At 37.4% G+C, this 14,769-nt stretch overlaps 1 protein-coding gene across 1 annotated transcript in view; it reads right to left on the reverse strand.

Annotated features, from left to right (window-relative positions):
* The window catches only part of PHLPP2 (PH domain and leucine rich repeat protein phosphatase 2), a 56,348-nt gene that overhangs the window by 24,380 nt on the left and 17,199 nt on the right, over positions 1–14,769 (reverse strand). Inside the window, exons 3-8 of the mRNA XM_087827397.1 lie at positions 14,495–14,628; positions 7,521–7,711; positions 4,176–4,301; positions 2,490–2,644; positions 1,079–1,225; positions 449–679 (exon numbers count right to left, since the gene is read on the reverse strand). Of these exons, the coding sequence (XP_087683523.1) occupies positions 449–679; positions 1,079–1,225; positions 2,490–2,644; positions 4,176–4,301; positions 7,521–7,711; positions 14,495–14,628 (984 nt within the window). The remainder of the gene's footprint in view (positions 1–448; positions 680–1,078; positions 1,226–2,489; positions 2,645–4,175; positions 4,302–7,520; positions 7,712–14,494; positions 14,629–14,769) is intronic.

Genomic DNA, 14,769 nt, shown 5'->3' on the forward strand with positions numbered 1-14,769 from the left:
AATATCAAGAAGAAATCAAATGATTCAACAGAAAAATGGTCAAGTTAATAGAAAAACACAAACTACCAATCATATAAGATGATCAACCTCACTCATATAAACTGATTAAAACAAAGAAATACTATTTCTACCTACTGCACTGACAATAAGGAAAAAGACTGCTAAAATCCAGCACTGGTAAATCTGTGAGGAAATGGGGATTCTCATAAAATGCTGCTGGGAGGGTAAGTTAGAACCAGCTTTGTCACAGGCCATTTGAAGTCCTTATCACGTGGAACACCAATACCTCATTAATAATCTCTCTGCTACTGACTGAAAGATGAAGCTTAATTACCTCTTTGAAAATACAACTTTAAAAGACTAATGTTTTAAAGAAGGCTTTATAAAGAGAAAACTAAAGGTCCACCAGAGGTCCATCTAAAGAAGACATGGTAACGAGTGACCTTACCTTAAATCTACGTGTTTGATATGGCTCATCCTGTTCAGCACCCCTAGGTTTAGGACCTCCAGTCGATTTCCTGCCATAACCACTTTATCTAACATAGTGAGTTTCTCATACACCTCAGGAATTTGACTAAAGTTGTTGAAAGAAATTCCAAGGGAGGAAAGCTGTTGCAGATTTCCCAATTCTTCAGGCAAAGTATTCAGAAAGTTGCCATCAAGGCAGAGAGTTTGAAGACTGTGGAAGAAAACAAAACAGGTCTACTTTATGAAAAGTTTTAATTGGAATGGATAGAACTAGAATTATGGATTCTAGCTTATGTCACTAATTTTTATGAATCCCATAAATGATAAAATGTCCTAAGTATCTAGAGAAACTTATTAGTAAGATGGCTTATACGTAACTGACACTGATGGCCCCAGTCCCTCCAGCATAAAAATTAGTCAAAGCCTCTACTGTTGAAATTGAGGCACTAGTCACTGCTGTAGGCAAGTAACTGTTGCTGACTAAATGTTCATAATTATAGGATGTATTTCACTGTGAAAGCACATGATACTACCTCCATTCCAAATGTTAGACAAGTAACTTATTCTACACCAGGGAAATAAAGAATCTAGTAAAAGTCAAGGTACTTACTTTAGGAGATTGCCTATCTGACTTGGCAGGTCGCAAAATCCATTACAGGAAAGATTGAGCTCAGTCAGGGTAGAAATCTCACATAACAATACAGGAAACAACCCAAGTTTATTATGGGACAAGTTCAGGCCTTTCAGCTGAGAAAATCTAAAAAGGAAAGGCACAAATTATATATATATTATTGAATGAGAAAGCAATCTATTTTAAATGTTCATCACAGAATTTGTTCCACAAATTTACTGAGCACTTGCTACGTGCCAAACTTTGTGCACAACATAGACGCTAAGATGACAATGCTCAGTCCAGGCTATCAAGGGAAGCAGGTCTAGTGCAATGGGAGGTCTCCCTTTTCCATAAAAATCTTGCCCCGTCAGTGTGGCTCAGTGGATGAATGTCAACCTAGGAACCAGGAGGCCACAGTTTGATCCTGGGTCAGGACACATAACCAAGTTGTGGGCTCAATCCCCAGTAGGGGGTGTGCAGGAGACAGCCAATCAATGACTCTCTCTCATTATTAATGTTTCCATCTCCTTCTCCCTTCCTTGCTCTCCCTGAAATCAATAAAAACATATTTAAAAAAAAAAAATTATTCAAAAGTATTGAAAAATACTTAAAAAAAAAAAAAGAAAATATATGGGTCATAGTATAGTTCCTTAGGAGTGAAATGGTTCCTTTCTCAGAAGAGAGACATTTCACAGCTAATAAAAGGCTAGAGTTCGCAGTAACATGTACAAAAGAAAAGATAAAAGCCCTAACCTGGGAGTGGAATTCTTTAAATTAGGCCTACTCCCTTTAAGTCACTTATGCTTGATAGTTTTGATTTAAAATCTTCCATAAACTGAATCTCTCAATTTACCCTAAATACAGATCATGCATCACTGTTAGCAACTTATATAAAAAGATAAGCCAGGTCAATGGCAGCTCAATGTTGCCTCCATAACAGAAATTTTGCGTCTATTTTCTGTTTTATAGAGGGAGAAAGGTAAATGGAAAAACTGTATAAATAAAAGATTTTATTTCTTCAAAATGGACGAGAAATTTTCGAATATATATATATAATGGTAAGCATGCTCACTCCTAAGTATAAACCACTAAGATATTGGCTATGATTTTTTTTTTTTTAAATCCTCATCAGAGGATATTTTTTCCATTGCTTTAGAGAGAGAGTAGGAGGGCGGGAGAGTGGGGGAGAGAGAGAGAAACATTGATGTGAGAGAGACATTGATGGGTTGCCTCCTGCACACACCCCGACCAGGACTGGGGATCAAGCCTGCAACCGAAGTACGTGCCCTTGGATGAAACTGAACCTGGGACCCTCAGTCCATGGGCTGAAGCTCTAACCACTGAGCAAAACAGGCTAGGGCATGATTCATTTTTAGTAAGTTAGTCCAAAAACCTATTCTCCACATACTTGTAAAGAGTGTCAAGGCCCCCTGGTCTTTCTAATTGCATGAAGTTGTGTCGCAAGTTGAGGTAGGTGATATCTTGACTGTAGAAGAGATGCTCAGGAACCTCCTCAAGGCTGTAACATGAGAGGTCAACAGTACTGATTCGCTGGGACACCACCTGAATAAGGTCAGAGAGAAGAGCCATCTGAGCTAGTAACTGAACGCTCTCACCAGCATAGTAAGGAATGGCATTTACACAGAAAAGACAGATTAAAAAGGTGAGAAGAAAGAAGGTAATGAGATCCAATTATTCACTTATAAAAACCAGTTAATTTTTACTTTCCCCCAACCATAAGCTGCTAGGAAAATCCAAAAGCATGCTGTAAAGTGTCTATAAGCAAAAGATAAAAAATAAATCATAAAGATGGAGAAGTAACATTTCACGCAAGAAGTAAAGTTAAGATGATTAAAAATAACTGTGAAGCCCGGCCGGGTATGGCTCAGCGGTTGAGTCGACCTCGGATCCAGGAGATGGTGGCTCTATTCCTGGTCAGGGCACATGCCCGGGTTGCGGACCCGATCCCCAGTCAGGGGCGTGCAGGAGGCATCCGATCAGTGACTCTCTCATCATTGATGTTTCTCTCTCTCTCTCAAATCAATAAAGATATATTTTAAAAATTAATTAATTAATTTTAAAAAATAATAAAATAACTGTGAAACTTTGGGGGGCAGTACGATATTGAAAGGCAGGGCCTTTTGCAGCCACACGGGCTATGCTACTTACTAGCGCAGTTTCCTCATCTGCACTACTGAGGATAAAATTAAATAACCAAGCACACAGCACACTGCTTACTATTCAAAGGTGCTCAAAAAGATGAACTTCTCAGGAAAGAAGAAGGCAATAGCTTCTAAAAATTGAAACTAGATGTATTCCAAGCAGATTTTATTACACAATATAAGCACAGAAAATCCAATGAAACCAAAGTGAGGCTTATATTTCTGCAACAGTATGCTAACAAAACATGGGTTCTGAAAAACAGGCCCCTCCCAAAAAAATGCATACAAAATATCACTGGAGAAGTCATTCACGTTTTAGGTCATTATGCTGAAACAATCCTTTATACGCAACTACTTAGGTCCACAAAGAAAAATGCGTTAAAATTCTGCGAAGATAGCTAAGAGAACAAGAGAATTTGAAAACTGCAATATAACTTTAGAGCACTTGATCGTTACAGGCTGAAAAAGAGAAATTATGCCAAAAGGCTAATTATCCTCAGCATACAGGAATAAGGTTTGTGACAGGATCACAGCTCATGTTCCGTTCTAAGTTCAAATCTGAAGTGGTTCATCAAAGCTGTGCTAAAACACACAGACCAAGAAAATTAGGCTCCCAGTTAGGGAATGATCCCATCTACCGTCAACTACTGCGGTTAAGGGAAAGCCATTTGAATGTCACTCCAAGGCCTTACCCTCCACACAGAAATGGGATACAGGTAGAGCCTGAAGACACATCTGAAAGCACATCTGTACTATGCAAATATAAAGAAGTTATATTCCTTGATTTCATTCATTATATACTCAGAAAGGCCTACAATAAAATGTGTGAGAATTATAATTCACTCTCTTGGGAATAAGTTTAGTTTCAAAATACATTTCTGTTAGGCTTCTACATTCTTATCTCCACATCATGGTGTTTGACAGTTTATCACCTTGGATGCTTGCCGTTGCCATCTCTGGTACTCAGCCAAAGTCTCAAAACTGACATGGTAGGTCTGAGCCTGGGCTCCAGCTGAGCTGAATGCAAGGGAGTACTGCCTTCGCTTTACTTCTTCTACCTGAAGAAGAGTAGGAAAGAAAACCAGAACCAATTAAAAAAATAGCCCTAGTCAAAAAGCAAAGAAGAATAACAACATGATAATTCAATTTTTTAAAATAGACAAAAGATCTGAACAGACAGTTCTCCAAAGATATAGAAACAGCCAATAAACACATGAAATGATGTTCCATGTCATTAGTTTTTAGATAAATACAAATCGAAACCATGAGATATTGCCCGGCCAGGTGTGGCTCAGCGGTTGAGTGTCGACCTGGGATCCAGGAGATCGCGGTTCGATTCCCAGTCAGGGCACATGCCCGGGTTGTGGGCTCGATCCTCAGAGAGGGGCGTGCAGGAGGCAGCCGATCAATGACTCTTCCATCACTGATGTTTCTATTTCTCTCTCCCCCATTCCCTTCCTCTCTCTGAAATCAATAAAGATATATTACAAAAAAAAAAATTACCAATGATGTATTAGTGCATTCCTACCAATGATGTATTAGTGTTCCAGTTGTTTCCCATCTTTGCTAAATGGTATTCATCAGTCTTTTGATTTCTGTCATTCTAGTGTAGTCTCTGTGATTTTAATTTGCATTTCTCTAATGACTAATGATGTTGAGAATCTTTTCATGTGTTTACCGCTATCTATTCTTTAGCTCTATTTTTTACGTTATTTGTGTATCACTGTGTTGCAAAAGTTCTTTATATATTTTGGATAAAAGTTTTTTGTTGCATATAAACTTTCATGCAAATGTTTTGTATGATGTTACTATGACCATACCAATTTTATTCTGGTTGTTATTTGCCTAGTGTAATTTTTACATCATTTTATGTTCAGCCTTCTAAGTTTTAGGTGTCTCTTTTAAACAGCAAGTAGTAAGATTTAATAACAATCTCAATTACTGTGATTACTGATATATTTAGATTTCTATTACTATAATTTGTGACAACCATGCTAATTATTTTGCTCCTTTTTTCCAACTCCTTTCCTGTCTGTATTTATTGTTTCTTATATCTCAGACCTTCCCTTTGAATTTACTTTCCTTTGTTGTTCTACTTTTTCTTTAACTTTTTTTTTTCCCAGTAGGGGGTTGTTTTTACCGAAGTACATCCTTCAGTTCTTTCAGGGAGAATGTCAGCTCATTAGTCTTTGTCTGAAAATGTCCTATTTTGTCTTGACTCTTATAAGATAACTCAGCTGGCTATAAAACATAGGTTGACATTTATTTTCTTTTGGCAACTTTGTAGTCTTCTAACACATACTGCGGACGAAAAGAAGACTGTTATCAGCCTGTCAATTCTTTATAGGTAATCTTTTTCTCTCTGCAAGCTTTTATCATTTGCTCTTTGTCCCTCATGTTCTACAATGTGTCTGAGTGTTGATTTATTTTTATTTATCCTACTTAGTACCATGTGTACTTTCTATCTAAACACTCAAGGTTGTCTTTACTTCTAGAAATTTCAACCATTATTTCTTCGGATATTGCTTTTCCATTCTCCTCTACTTTCTTCTCTGGAACTCCTATTAATGTATACCAGCACCTCCCTTAAGGGCTCTTTTATATTTTTATCTGTGAAATGCTTCAGCACCTCAATTAATTATATTAAGCTGTAAAACAGTGGCTTAAAAAAACAGTCGGTCCATAACTGGTACAGCAGCTCCATAATGCTACCAGTGACTCAAATGCCTTCTACTTTCCAAATGATCACACTCAGCGTATGCTTGCCATTCCCAATCACCACGACTGCTCCCCCTCCAACACTCAGGGACTGTGCTGAGGACACAGTAGGGCAAAAGGGTCAAGCCATACACGTCTGCCCCATTCTAAAGGGCTTTTCCAAAAGTCCCACCTGGAAACTTTTGTTTCTATCTACTGGCCACCACTAGCTGCAAGGGAGGTTGGGGAGGTACAGCTTTTGATGTTGCTCCTACTGCCACCCTAAATAAAATTTTCTATTAGGGAAAGAGAGAATAGACAAAAATTACTTGAACTGAGGTTCATCTTTTTCTCTTTCTTGCTCTGTCTCATGTTTCCTCCCCACCAACCCCCATCCTTCCCCTCACTCACTGTCTCACTTTGGAGAAATTTTACTTACTTTCCTCATTTATTCCTTCAGCCCCCCCCCCTCCCCTCCAAGACCAGAACCAGGTCTCCTATTGGTAGTGTTGAGTTCCTGCCCCATGGTTGATACTGGAATTACACACATTCATTCACTAAGCCAGTTGGCAGTTGTTCATTTCCTGATCACAAGCCATATAACTAACTGGGTCCTCTCACTTCTTTGGGACCATAGCTAGAAATCAGCCTTGGTTCCAATGAGTGGTTCACAGCAGTTTTTGGCTTTGTTGTTTTTTTTTGGTTGTTGTGTTTTCTTTCCAGCTTTCTTTCAGGAGCAAAGAGTACCACTTGTCTCCTGGCTTCAAGCAATAAGACAGTGCCAGGTCTCTCATCATGAGCAGAGTACTTTTAGACCCAAATACTTACAGGAGCTGAACTCCAGGGTGGCCACAACCTTTCAGATCCAGAGCCCAGTAGGTCCTCAGATTCAGATCTACTCACCACTTACATTTCTAATCCATATTCTTAAGCCCAACTGTATCTTTTTATATATTTTTTCATTATATGTATTTTATCTACATTGCTGTGTATGTGGATCAGACTGGATGTTTCAAAGCATGAATTCATAGTCATTTTGTCTGGAGGTTCTCTTAAATTCAGATTTCCTACAAAGGGAAATTCCCTACTACAGATACAAGAAATAACATGTCTCCATGGCTGCTAGATGAGGGCTTATGATCACCCCAGAGTCTGAATTTTAGTGTAATGGAGGGAAAAGGAGAAACTGGAAAGAATCTATATTGGTAATGGATAATGGCAGTTACTTCCAGTTTCCAAAAGCAGCTTCTAGTGTTAGCATCTTCTGTCTACTCTTGGTGTTACCAGTGCCTATCAGTGGAGACAAGAGTATCTTCAAAAGGATTCTGCAGCAGAATTTGGGGCATGGATACCCTTTAGACCTCCCAGAAAGTCTGTGATGTAAATAAACCTGTTTTATGCTTAAATTAGCCTGAGTCAGCTTCTTTCATTTAAACCTAAGAACTCTAAAAGACAAATTTTGTGATGTAATCATTAATAATGCTATTATCTTCTTTTAAAAGGAGAAAGGCATAAAAAGCGTGTGATTTTTAAAAATTAAGATGATCAAATTAAGAATAATGCATCTTTGTGAGTCTTACCTTTCCTCCAACCAGAGGCAAAATGTGCATCTTTCCAGTTTGACAATCCTTCACTGAGGAAACGATGAGGCAGGTGCCACAGAGAACAACTAGGCGTTCAGCCCACTTATGCAGCTGGGTCTTCCCCTTGCGTACATTATAGATGCCAGAGAGAAGGATTCGATCCAGATGATCCATCTGGCATGGTTTTTCTGAAAAGAAAACAGTACTTCAGAAGCCACAATTTAAGTAGGGTAAGAACACTCACAAGGAAAAAGAAAGTATTATGTGTCAACATTCAGCAAACTTGTTTAGAGATGTAAGCAACCAAGCAATATAAGTATTACAAAATAAAATCTCAGTACTAAAACTTTATCCACCACTGAAGTTACATAATGGGAGTACTATAAATTTTGGGTTAGAGAGTAAGGTTTTATTTTGGATACCAGTTAATTCTTCTTCCAACAGTCATACCTCCATGTACACATAAAAGGCAGTATGGCACAGTGGTTAAGACCATGGACTTGAGAGCCAGACATTCAAACCTGAGTTGAATCCTGATTCTGCCATTTACTTTGTTCCTTAAACTGCTTAATCTCACTGAGCTTGACTTTCCTCATTATACAGTTTGGGTTTTAATAGTACTACCTACCATCAGGGAGTTCTTATGAAAAATAAGATAATGAATATAAAGTACTAAGCATAGTTTTAGGTATAAAGAACTATGTAATAAATGACAGCCGCTATGGTTATGATTAGTCTATTCTAGAAGAAAGAAATGAGTAACTGCCCTGGCTGGGTAACTCAGTTGGTTAGAGTATCATCCAGATGCACCAAGGTTGCGGGTTCAATCTCTGGTCAGGGCACATATAAGAAGCAACCACTGAATGCAGGAATAAGTGGGGCAACAAATCAGTGTTTCTCTCTCTCTTTCTCTCTATCTAAAAATCAATGAGAACATATCCTCAGGTAAGAATTTTTTTTTAAAATAAAAAAGCACTGAATTGTATATTTTTAAAGGACGAATTTTATGATATGTGAGTTATATCTCAATAAAGCTTGTTTTTTAATCTCCTTCTTTTCCCCAAACCTGACATTGCTTTTATATTCCCCAACCTGGTTAACAGCATCATTTACTACAAAGTTCTGTAAATTATATAAAAATGGGACTTCATTAGTTTATCATGCTTCCAAATTGCTTAACAGTCTCTTAAAGTTCACATGAAACAGATGTTAAATCAAGTGATGTATAATTCTATGAGTCTCTTTTTCTCTTGGCTTTATTTCTTTGTATGTTTTATTACAGAGAAAACTCCTAAATCTATCCACCACCACTCTCAAAAGGGAACATTCAATTCTGCTTTATTTTAATTAAATTCAATATGTTTGAATTCATGAAATTCAATCAATTTGAATATTTTAGAAATAAGGTGTTTAATACCTTTTTATTTTCAATTACAGTTGATTTCAACATTATTTTATATTAGCGTCGGGGGTACAGCATAGTGCTTAGACATTAATATAATTTACAAAGTGATATCGCTGATAAGCATACTGTTTTATTATTAATTTTGGAGGCTTTGTAAATACCCAGAACGCCTCGAGTCTCTGATCTTCTGGAAGTCATAAAAAAATGAGTGAGGAAGTTCAAAGAAGAATTTGTAATGTCTATAGTTCTAATTAAAAACTAGTTTTCCAGTCTCAAAGTCAAAATTCTAAGTGGAAAATAAGGGATAATTTTAATATCCTTATATATCTATACTTCCAAATAGAAAATGGATTGCTTTTACAATTTAAAAAAGTTTCTAAAAAGACAATCAAGGGCAACCCTGAAGCAATGAGTATATCCACTGCCCACAGCATAATATCTAATTATTTTTTATTAAAATGAACTATAAGTCCTTAAAAAATGTTCCATTCCTACTCTGAGTCAGACAATAAAAAGAACAGCTTAGGACATTTTGTTGTGCAAGAACTTAATGGAAAATCCAGAATGCTATCAAAGACTATCGGAGTCATGTTGGAAGGACATAGAAGCCAACTGAAAAGAACTCCCACTAGCCGAGATGGGACAAACTAAGCATGAAGAAGAATGGCTGTACCGAGTTGAAAAAAATATATACAAGCCCATGAGATCATAATGATGCTCAAAACAAACAAAGAATAAAAAATGAAGTCATACAGATAGACTGTGAGTATAAATTGAAAGGTAAAACAATATACCTTCTAGAAAATAATACAGAAAAAGTGTTAAAGTATACTATATTAAAATGAAGTACTTCTTGGTTCTGAGAAACCCAGAGAAAGCACACTCCACCCTGTCTCTCCCACTGAACACACCTATAAAACATGGACAGAAAATACATGGAGCAGCTATCTGAGGACCCCGAAAATTAAACAGTAGTGGGCAGATTAGGGAAGGCCAGGATTTGAAACACCACCTAACCAGTGGTGAGTTTACCATTTTTTCTTTCTCTGGCATCCTCCAGCCAGGACTCAAGAAAAGCCCAAAACCCAGGAGTGGGCATCGGTGTGGACAGAAAGCTCTAGGAGAAACCCTCAAGTTCTGCCTTAAGGAGTAGGAAAGAGGTCTCCTTACAGTCAGAGAAAGTGGGGGAAATTCCTCATTTTTTCTTTTTATTCCCCCTTTTGTTCATTTTCTCAAGTCCCATTACCTTGAATGGCTGCAACGGTGGGGGACAGAGGTACCTAAAACTCTGAGGGGCTGAAACCTGTTGCATTTTCTGTCTCTTGTAGCTAAGCCCTGGAATGTGGATGAACTTGTGGGAAGTACCCAACATGGTAGGTAAAGCCCCAGGACAACTGGAACAGAAAGGAGCTCTGGAAAACAGATTCCATCTTGTTGTCAATGAACTGGGCTCACCCTTAAGATACACAAGTGTCTATGTAATACTAACCAGCATCCCAAAAACTCTGCAAACTGAACTAAGGGACAGAGCCAGAGGGGGAGAAGAAAGTACAGTGCTTAAAAATTATATGAAGAAATAATAGGTGAAACTTCCCAAGTGAAAGACATAAACTTACAGATTCAAGTTCAGTAAACCCCAAATAGGAAAAAACCAAAGGAATTCAAGCCCAGATATTTCATAATCAAACCATGGAAAATTAAAGACAGAAAAAATTTAGAAAGAAGCTAGAAAAAAACTGAAGCACTATTTACACCTGAACAATTTAAGAGGATGCAAGAAGGTAGAGTGTGCAGGAGCTCCCTGTACTCTTTCCAGCTGCTCTGAAAATCTAAAGCTAGCTCAAAATAAAAAGGTAAACAGACAGCCCTAGCCAGTTTGGCTCAGTGGTTAGAGCATTGGTCCTTGGACTGAAGGGTCCCAGGTTCGATTCCAGCCAATGGCAAGTACCTTGGTTGCAGGCTCCGCCCCAGTTGGGGAGCATGCCGGAGGCAACCACTTGATGTGTCTCTCTCACATGGATGTTTCTCTCTCTCTCTTCCCCACTTTCCACTCTCTCTGAAAAAAAGCAATAGAAAAAATATCTTAGGGTAAGGATTTTAAAAAAAGGTAAACAGATAAATAATTATATATTGGCTGATATGTTGGGGATAAAAATGAAATATTTACTTACATTTAAAGAATAAAACAGGAAACCGCAAAACAATTTGAAATTTGCAATAGGCTCCCCATATAACACAAAAAACTTCTATTTGAAGCATTTCAGCAAAAAACTTTGAGAAGCACTGATGCCTAAGCAATTCTACCATCTAGTCTCATAATCCCAAACCAGTCTTCTTCATAGCTCTTTAGGCCTTAGTGTACCAGGTTTAAGACCAAGGAGTTGGATTAGATGGTCCCTAGTCCTTCCGAGTTCTCACACTTTATGGATTCCTTATACTTCTCTAAACTCTTTCTCCAACAACTAATGGTGGAGTATCTTAGAAGTTAAAAAAATGAAATTTGGAACCGGACAGATTTACTTACTTCCTAACTATACTATTTGACTGGGGCAAGTTACAACCTCTCTGGAATAACAACATCTACTTGTAGGGGTGTAAGGATTACATGAAAGGAAGTACACAGAGTACTCAGCACATAGAAGGGTATAAAACAAACAGTGGTTATTATAATAAAAGTTCTGCTTACGCCTCCTTTTCCTAATATAAATGTTTTTTTCAAGGTATCGGAACTTCCACGGCTTTCACATCCCCATATATCTAACTGCCCGATCTATACTTCCTCAGCTTTAGTTTCACATCTCCAACTACCTGCAGACATCTCCAACTGGATACTTATTGCCCCTTAAAAGTAAACATGCTAAAACCAAGTCATCACCATTCCTGCAAACCGGTTCCTTTTCCCAATCCAAGTCCTGTCATCCTCTTGAAGTCACCTAGGCTTAAAACCTCAAGAGGTAGCTTCAAGTCTTATGTTTTTTTCAACTCCCTTTTTCAATCAACCATCAACTCTTACTGATTATTCCTTTTAAAAGTCTCTCATGTGGACAATTTCTTCCCATTCCCCAGTTCAGGCCTCTACTAATCCACACCTGAATTATCATCACACCACTGCCAGATTCATCCCTCTCTGGCTCAGTTGGATCCCATCACTTCCTGCTACCATCTGCCAAATGAAGGCTACACTCTGATGCTGCACATAGGCCAAAAAAAAACTAGACTCAAATGATCTGTGACTCACAGAACATACCTTAGTTTAGTCTCTCATCCCATGTCTTCCTTTTCCTTTCTGCCTATTGAAATCCTGTCCATTTTTAAAGAACCAGCCTAAATACTACTTTCACAAAGACTTCTCTGATTCTAAAGATCTTTCTCATTTTTTAGAGAAGAATGCTGATAGGGAACTTGCATATCAGCTATCAAAATATATCATAAAGGTACATTAATTAAAATAGTTTTGGTATTAACACAAGACAAATAGATCAACGTTAACAGGACAGAGTCCAAATATAGATCCCTGCCTGTATGGGAATTGAATAATAATAAAGTGATGTTTCAGATCAGTGGAAAAAGGGTGAGCTATTCCATAAATGTTGTTAAGACAGCTGGCGATCTATTCACAGAGAAAAAAGTAAAGTTAGAACTTTACCTCATATTTAAAACTATAAAAGTACTGGAAAAATACAGTATGTTTATGACCTAGGATGGGGAAGAAATATAAATGCATAACGGAAAGACTGACTAAATCTGACTAAAATTTTCACATAATAAAAAACAATAAACAAAAAAAGACAAGTTATAGGCTGGGAAAAAAGTCTGCCACAGACTAGTATCCAAAGGATGTATAGTCAGAATATATACAGAAGTCCTGTAGATCAATATAAAAACAGACAAAAGAAATGTGCACAGAAGTATCAATAGGTCAAAGGGTGAGAAATCTTAAGACCCAGTGAAAATATGAAACAATATCCAACCATACCAGTAATCAGGGAAAACAAATATTAAAACACTGAGACCATCATTTTTCCCCAATGGATTAGCAAAAATATTAAATACTAATAATATTAAAAGGAGATATTGTGGGCAAAGGTGCAATTTGACATACTGATGGCACATACATTTGTTCTTTGGTACTAACAATATTTTAACTGCAAATATCTTATGACCCAATAACTTCATGTATCTTGAAGAAACACAGGTGCACAAAAAGGCAATTTTACTACAACGTTGTAATAAGTCAAAAACTAATGTAAATGTCCATCACTAGGGAAATGGTTACCTAACCTTCTATAATACATACAACATTCAATACTGTGCAACTTAAAGAAATGAATATAGAACTCAGCTAAGGAAAAGTCTCCCCAGAACATACTGTTGGGTGAAAAAAGCACGAAGACCAACACCAAATGATACCACTTATGTAAACAAAATATATTTCTATGAATACATATTCATAGGAATTAAAGTTAGAAAATTCTGAACAGGTATACGCCAAACTGATAGTAGTGGTTATCTATTAAGTAGTGAATGGGTTTGGGAGGCAATTAGAAGAACCATCCAGCTAAATTTCTGATCCACAGAAACTGTGACATAATAAATATGTATTATCATTTTAAGTCACTAAGCTTTGAGGCAATTTGTTACATAACCAATTACACTTTATCTACAGATATATTTTTACCTTTTATAAATACATATATTGCCTATTTTTGAAAATGTTTTAAAAACCTCTTTCCCAAACATAATTTACTCATTCAAATTATATTAAAGCATCTTTCATCAAGATTCTGGCAAAGGTAAAAAATAATTCTAACCCAACCCGCGTGGCTCAGCAGTTGAGCATTGACCTAGGATCCATGAGACAGAGGTTTGATTCCCAGTGAGGGCACATGGCCGGGTTGCGGGCTTGATCCCCAGTCAGGGGCGCGCAGGAGGCAGCCTATCAATGACCTTCTCATCATTGATGTTTCTCTCTCTCTCCCTCTCCCTTCCTCTCTCTGAAATCAATAAAGACATATTTAAAAATTAAAATAATTCTAGTAAGTCATCAAAACACTAAGACAAAAAGAGTAGAAATAAAAAGGGAAGATTTTTTTTGGCTAACAGCTCTAAGTCTTCCATTAACCACCACCCCTTGTTTTTGTTGTTTAACTTCATTAGTTCACTGGCTTAAAAACAGACTTGAATTAAATACTTTTAAAAAGCTACAGACAGCCCGGCCGGGCGTGGCTCAGTGGTTGAGCATCGACCTAGGATTCAGGAGATCGCGGTTCGATTCCCAGTCAGGGCACATGCCCGGGCTGTGAGCTCAATCCCCAGTCAGGGGTGTGCAGGAGACAGCTGATCAATGACAACTCTCTCATCATTGATGTTTCTATCTCTCTTTCTCTCTCCCCTCTTTTCTCTGAAATCAATAAAGATATATATATATTTTTTTTAAATGTAAGATGGTTTTGAAATTAGCTCATTCACCCATTTGGGAAAAAAAAAAAGCTACAGACAGACAGAGGCATATATGATCAACTGAAAAGCAGTTAACATATTCACAAAGCCACTGATAAAATCTTACCACCATAAAATCGAAGCATACAGCCGAGATCAGGATTTGTCGCCTCCTCCTGTATGCGCGCAGGATCGTCATATCCCAGCCTGGATAAGTAATCATAAACAATCTGAAGAGGTCGTTCAGTAGGTTCCAGTCTCCTGCTTGCACAATTCAAAAGAAAAATATTTAGTAAGTGATAAAAATGCTTCACTTAATTTTTTAAATATGCTCTAGATGTTTACTTCTATACCAAGATTTTCTCTAATATCATATGATACAACTAATCTAAATAAATGGTG

Source organism: Miniopterus natalensis, chromosome 18 (assembly GCF_054644295.1).
Source record: "Miniopterus natalensis isolate mMinNat1 chromosome 18, mMinNat1.hap1, whole genome shotgun sequence".
Taxonomy (NCBI): Eukaryota; Metazoa; Chordata; class Mammalia; order Chiroptera; family Miniopteridae; genus Miniopterus; species Miniopterus natalensis.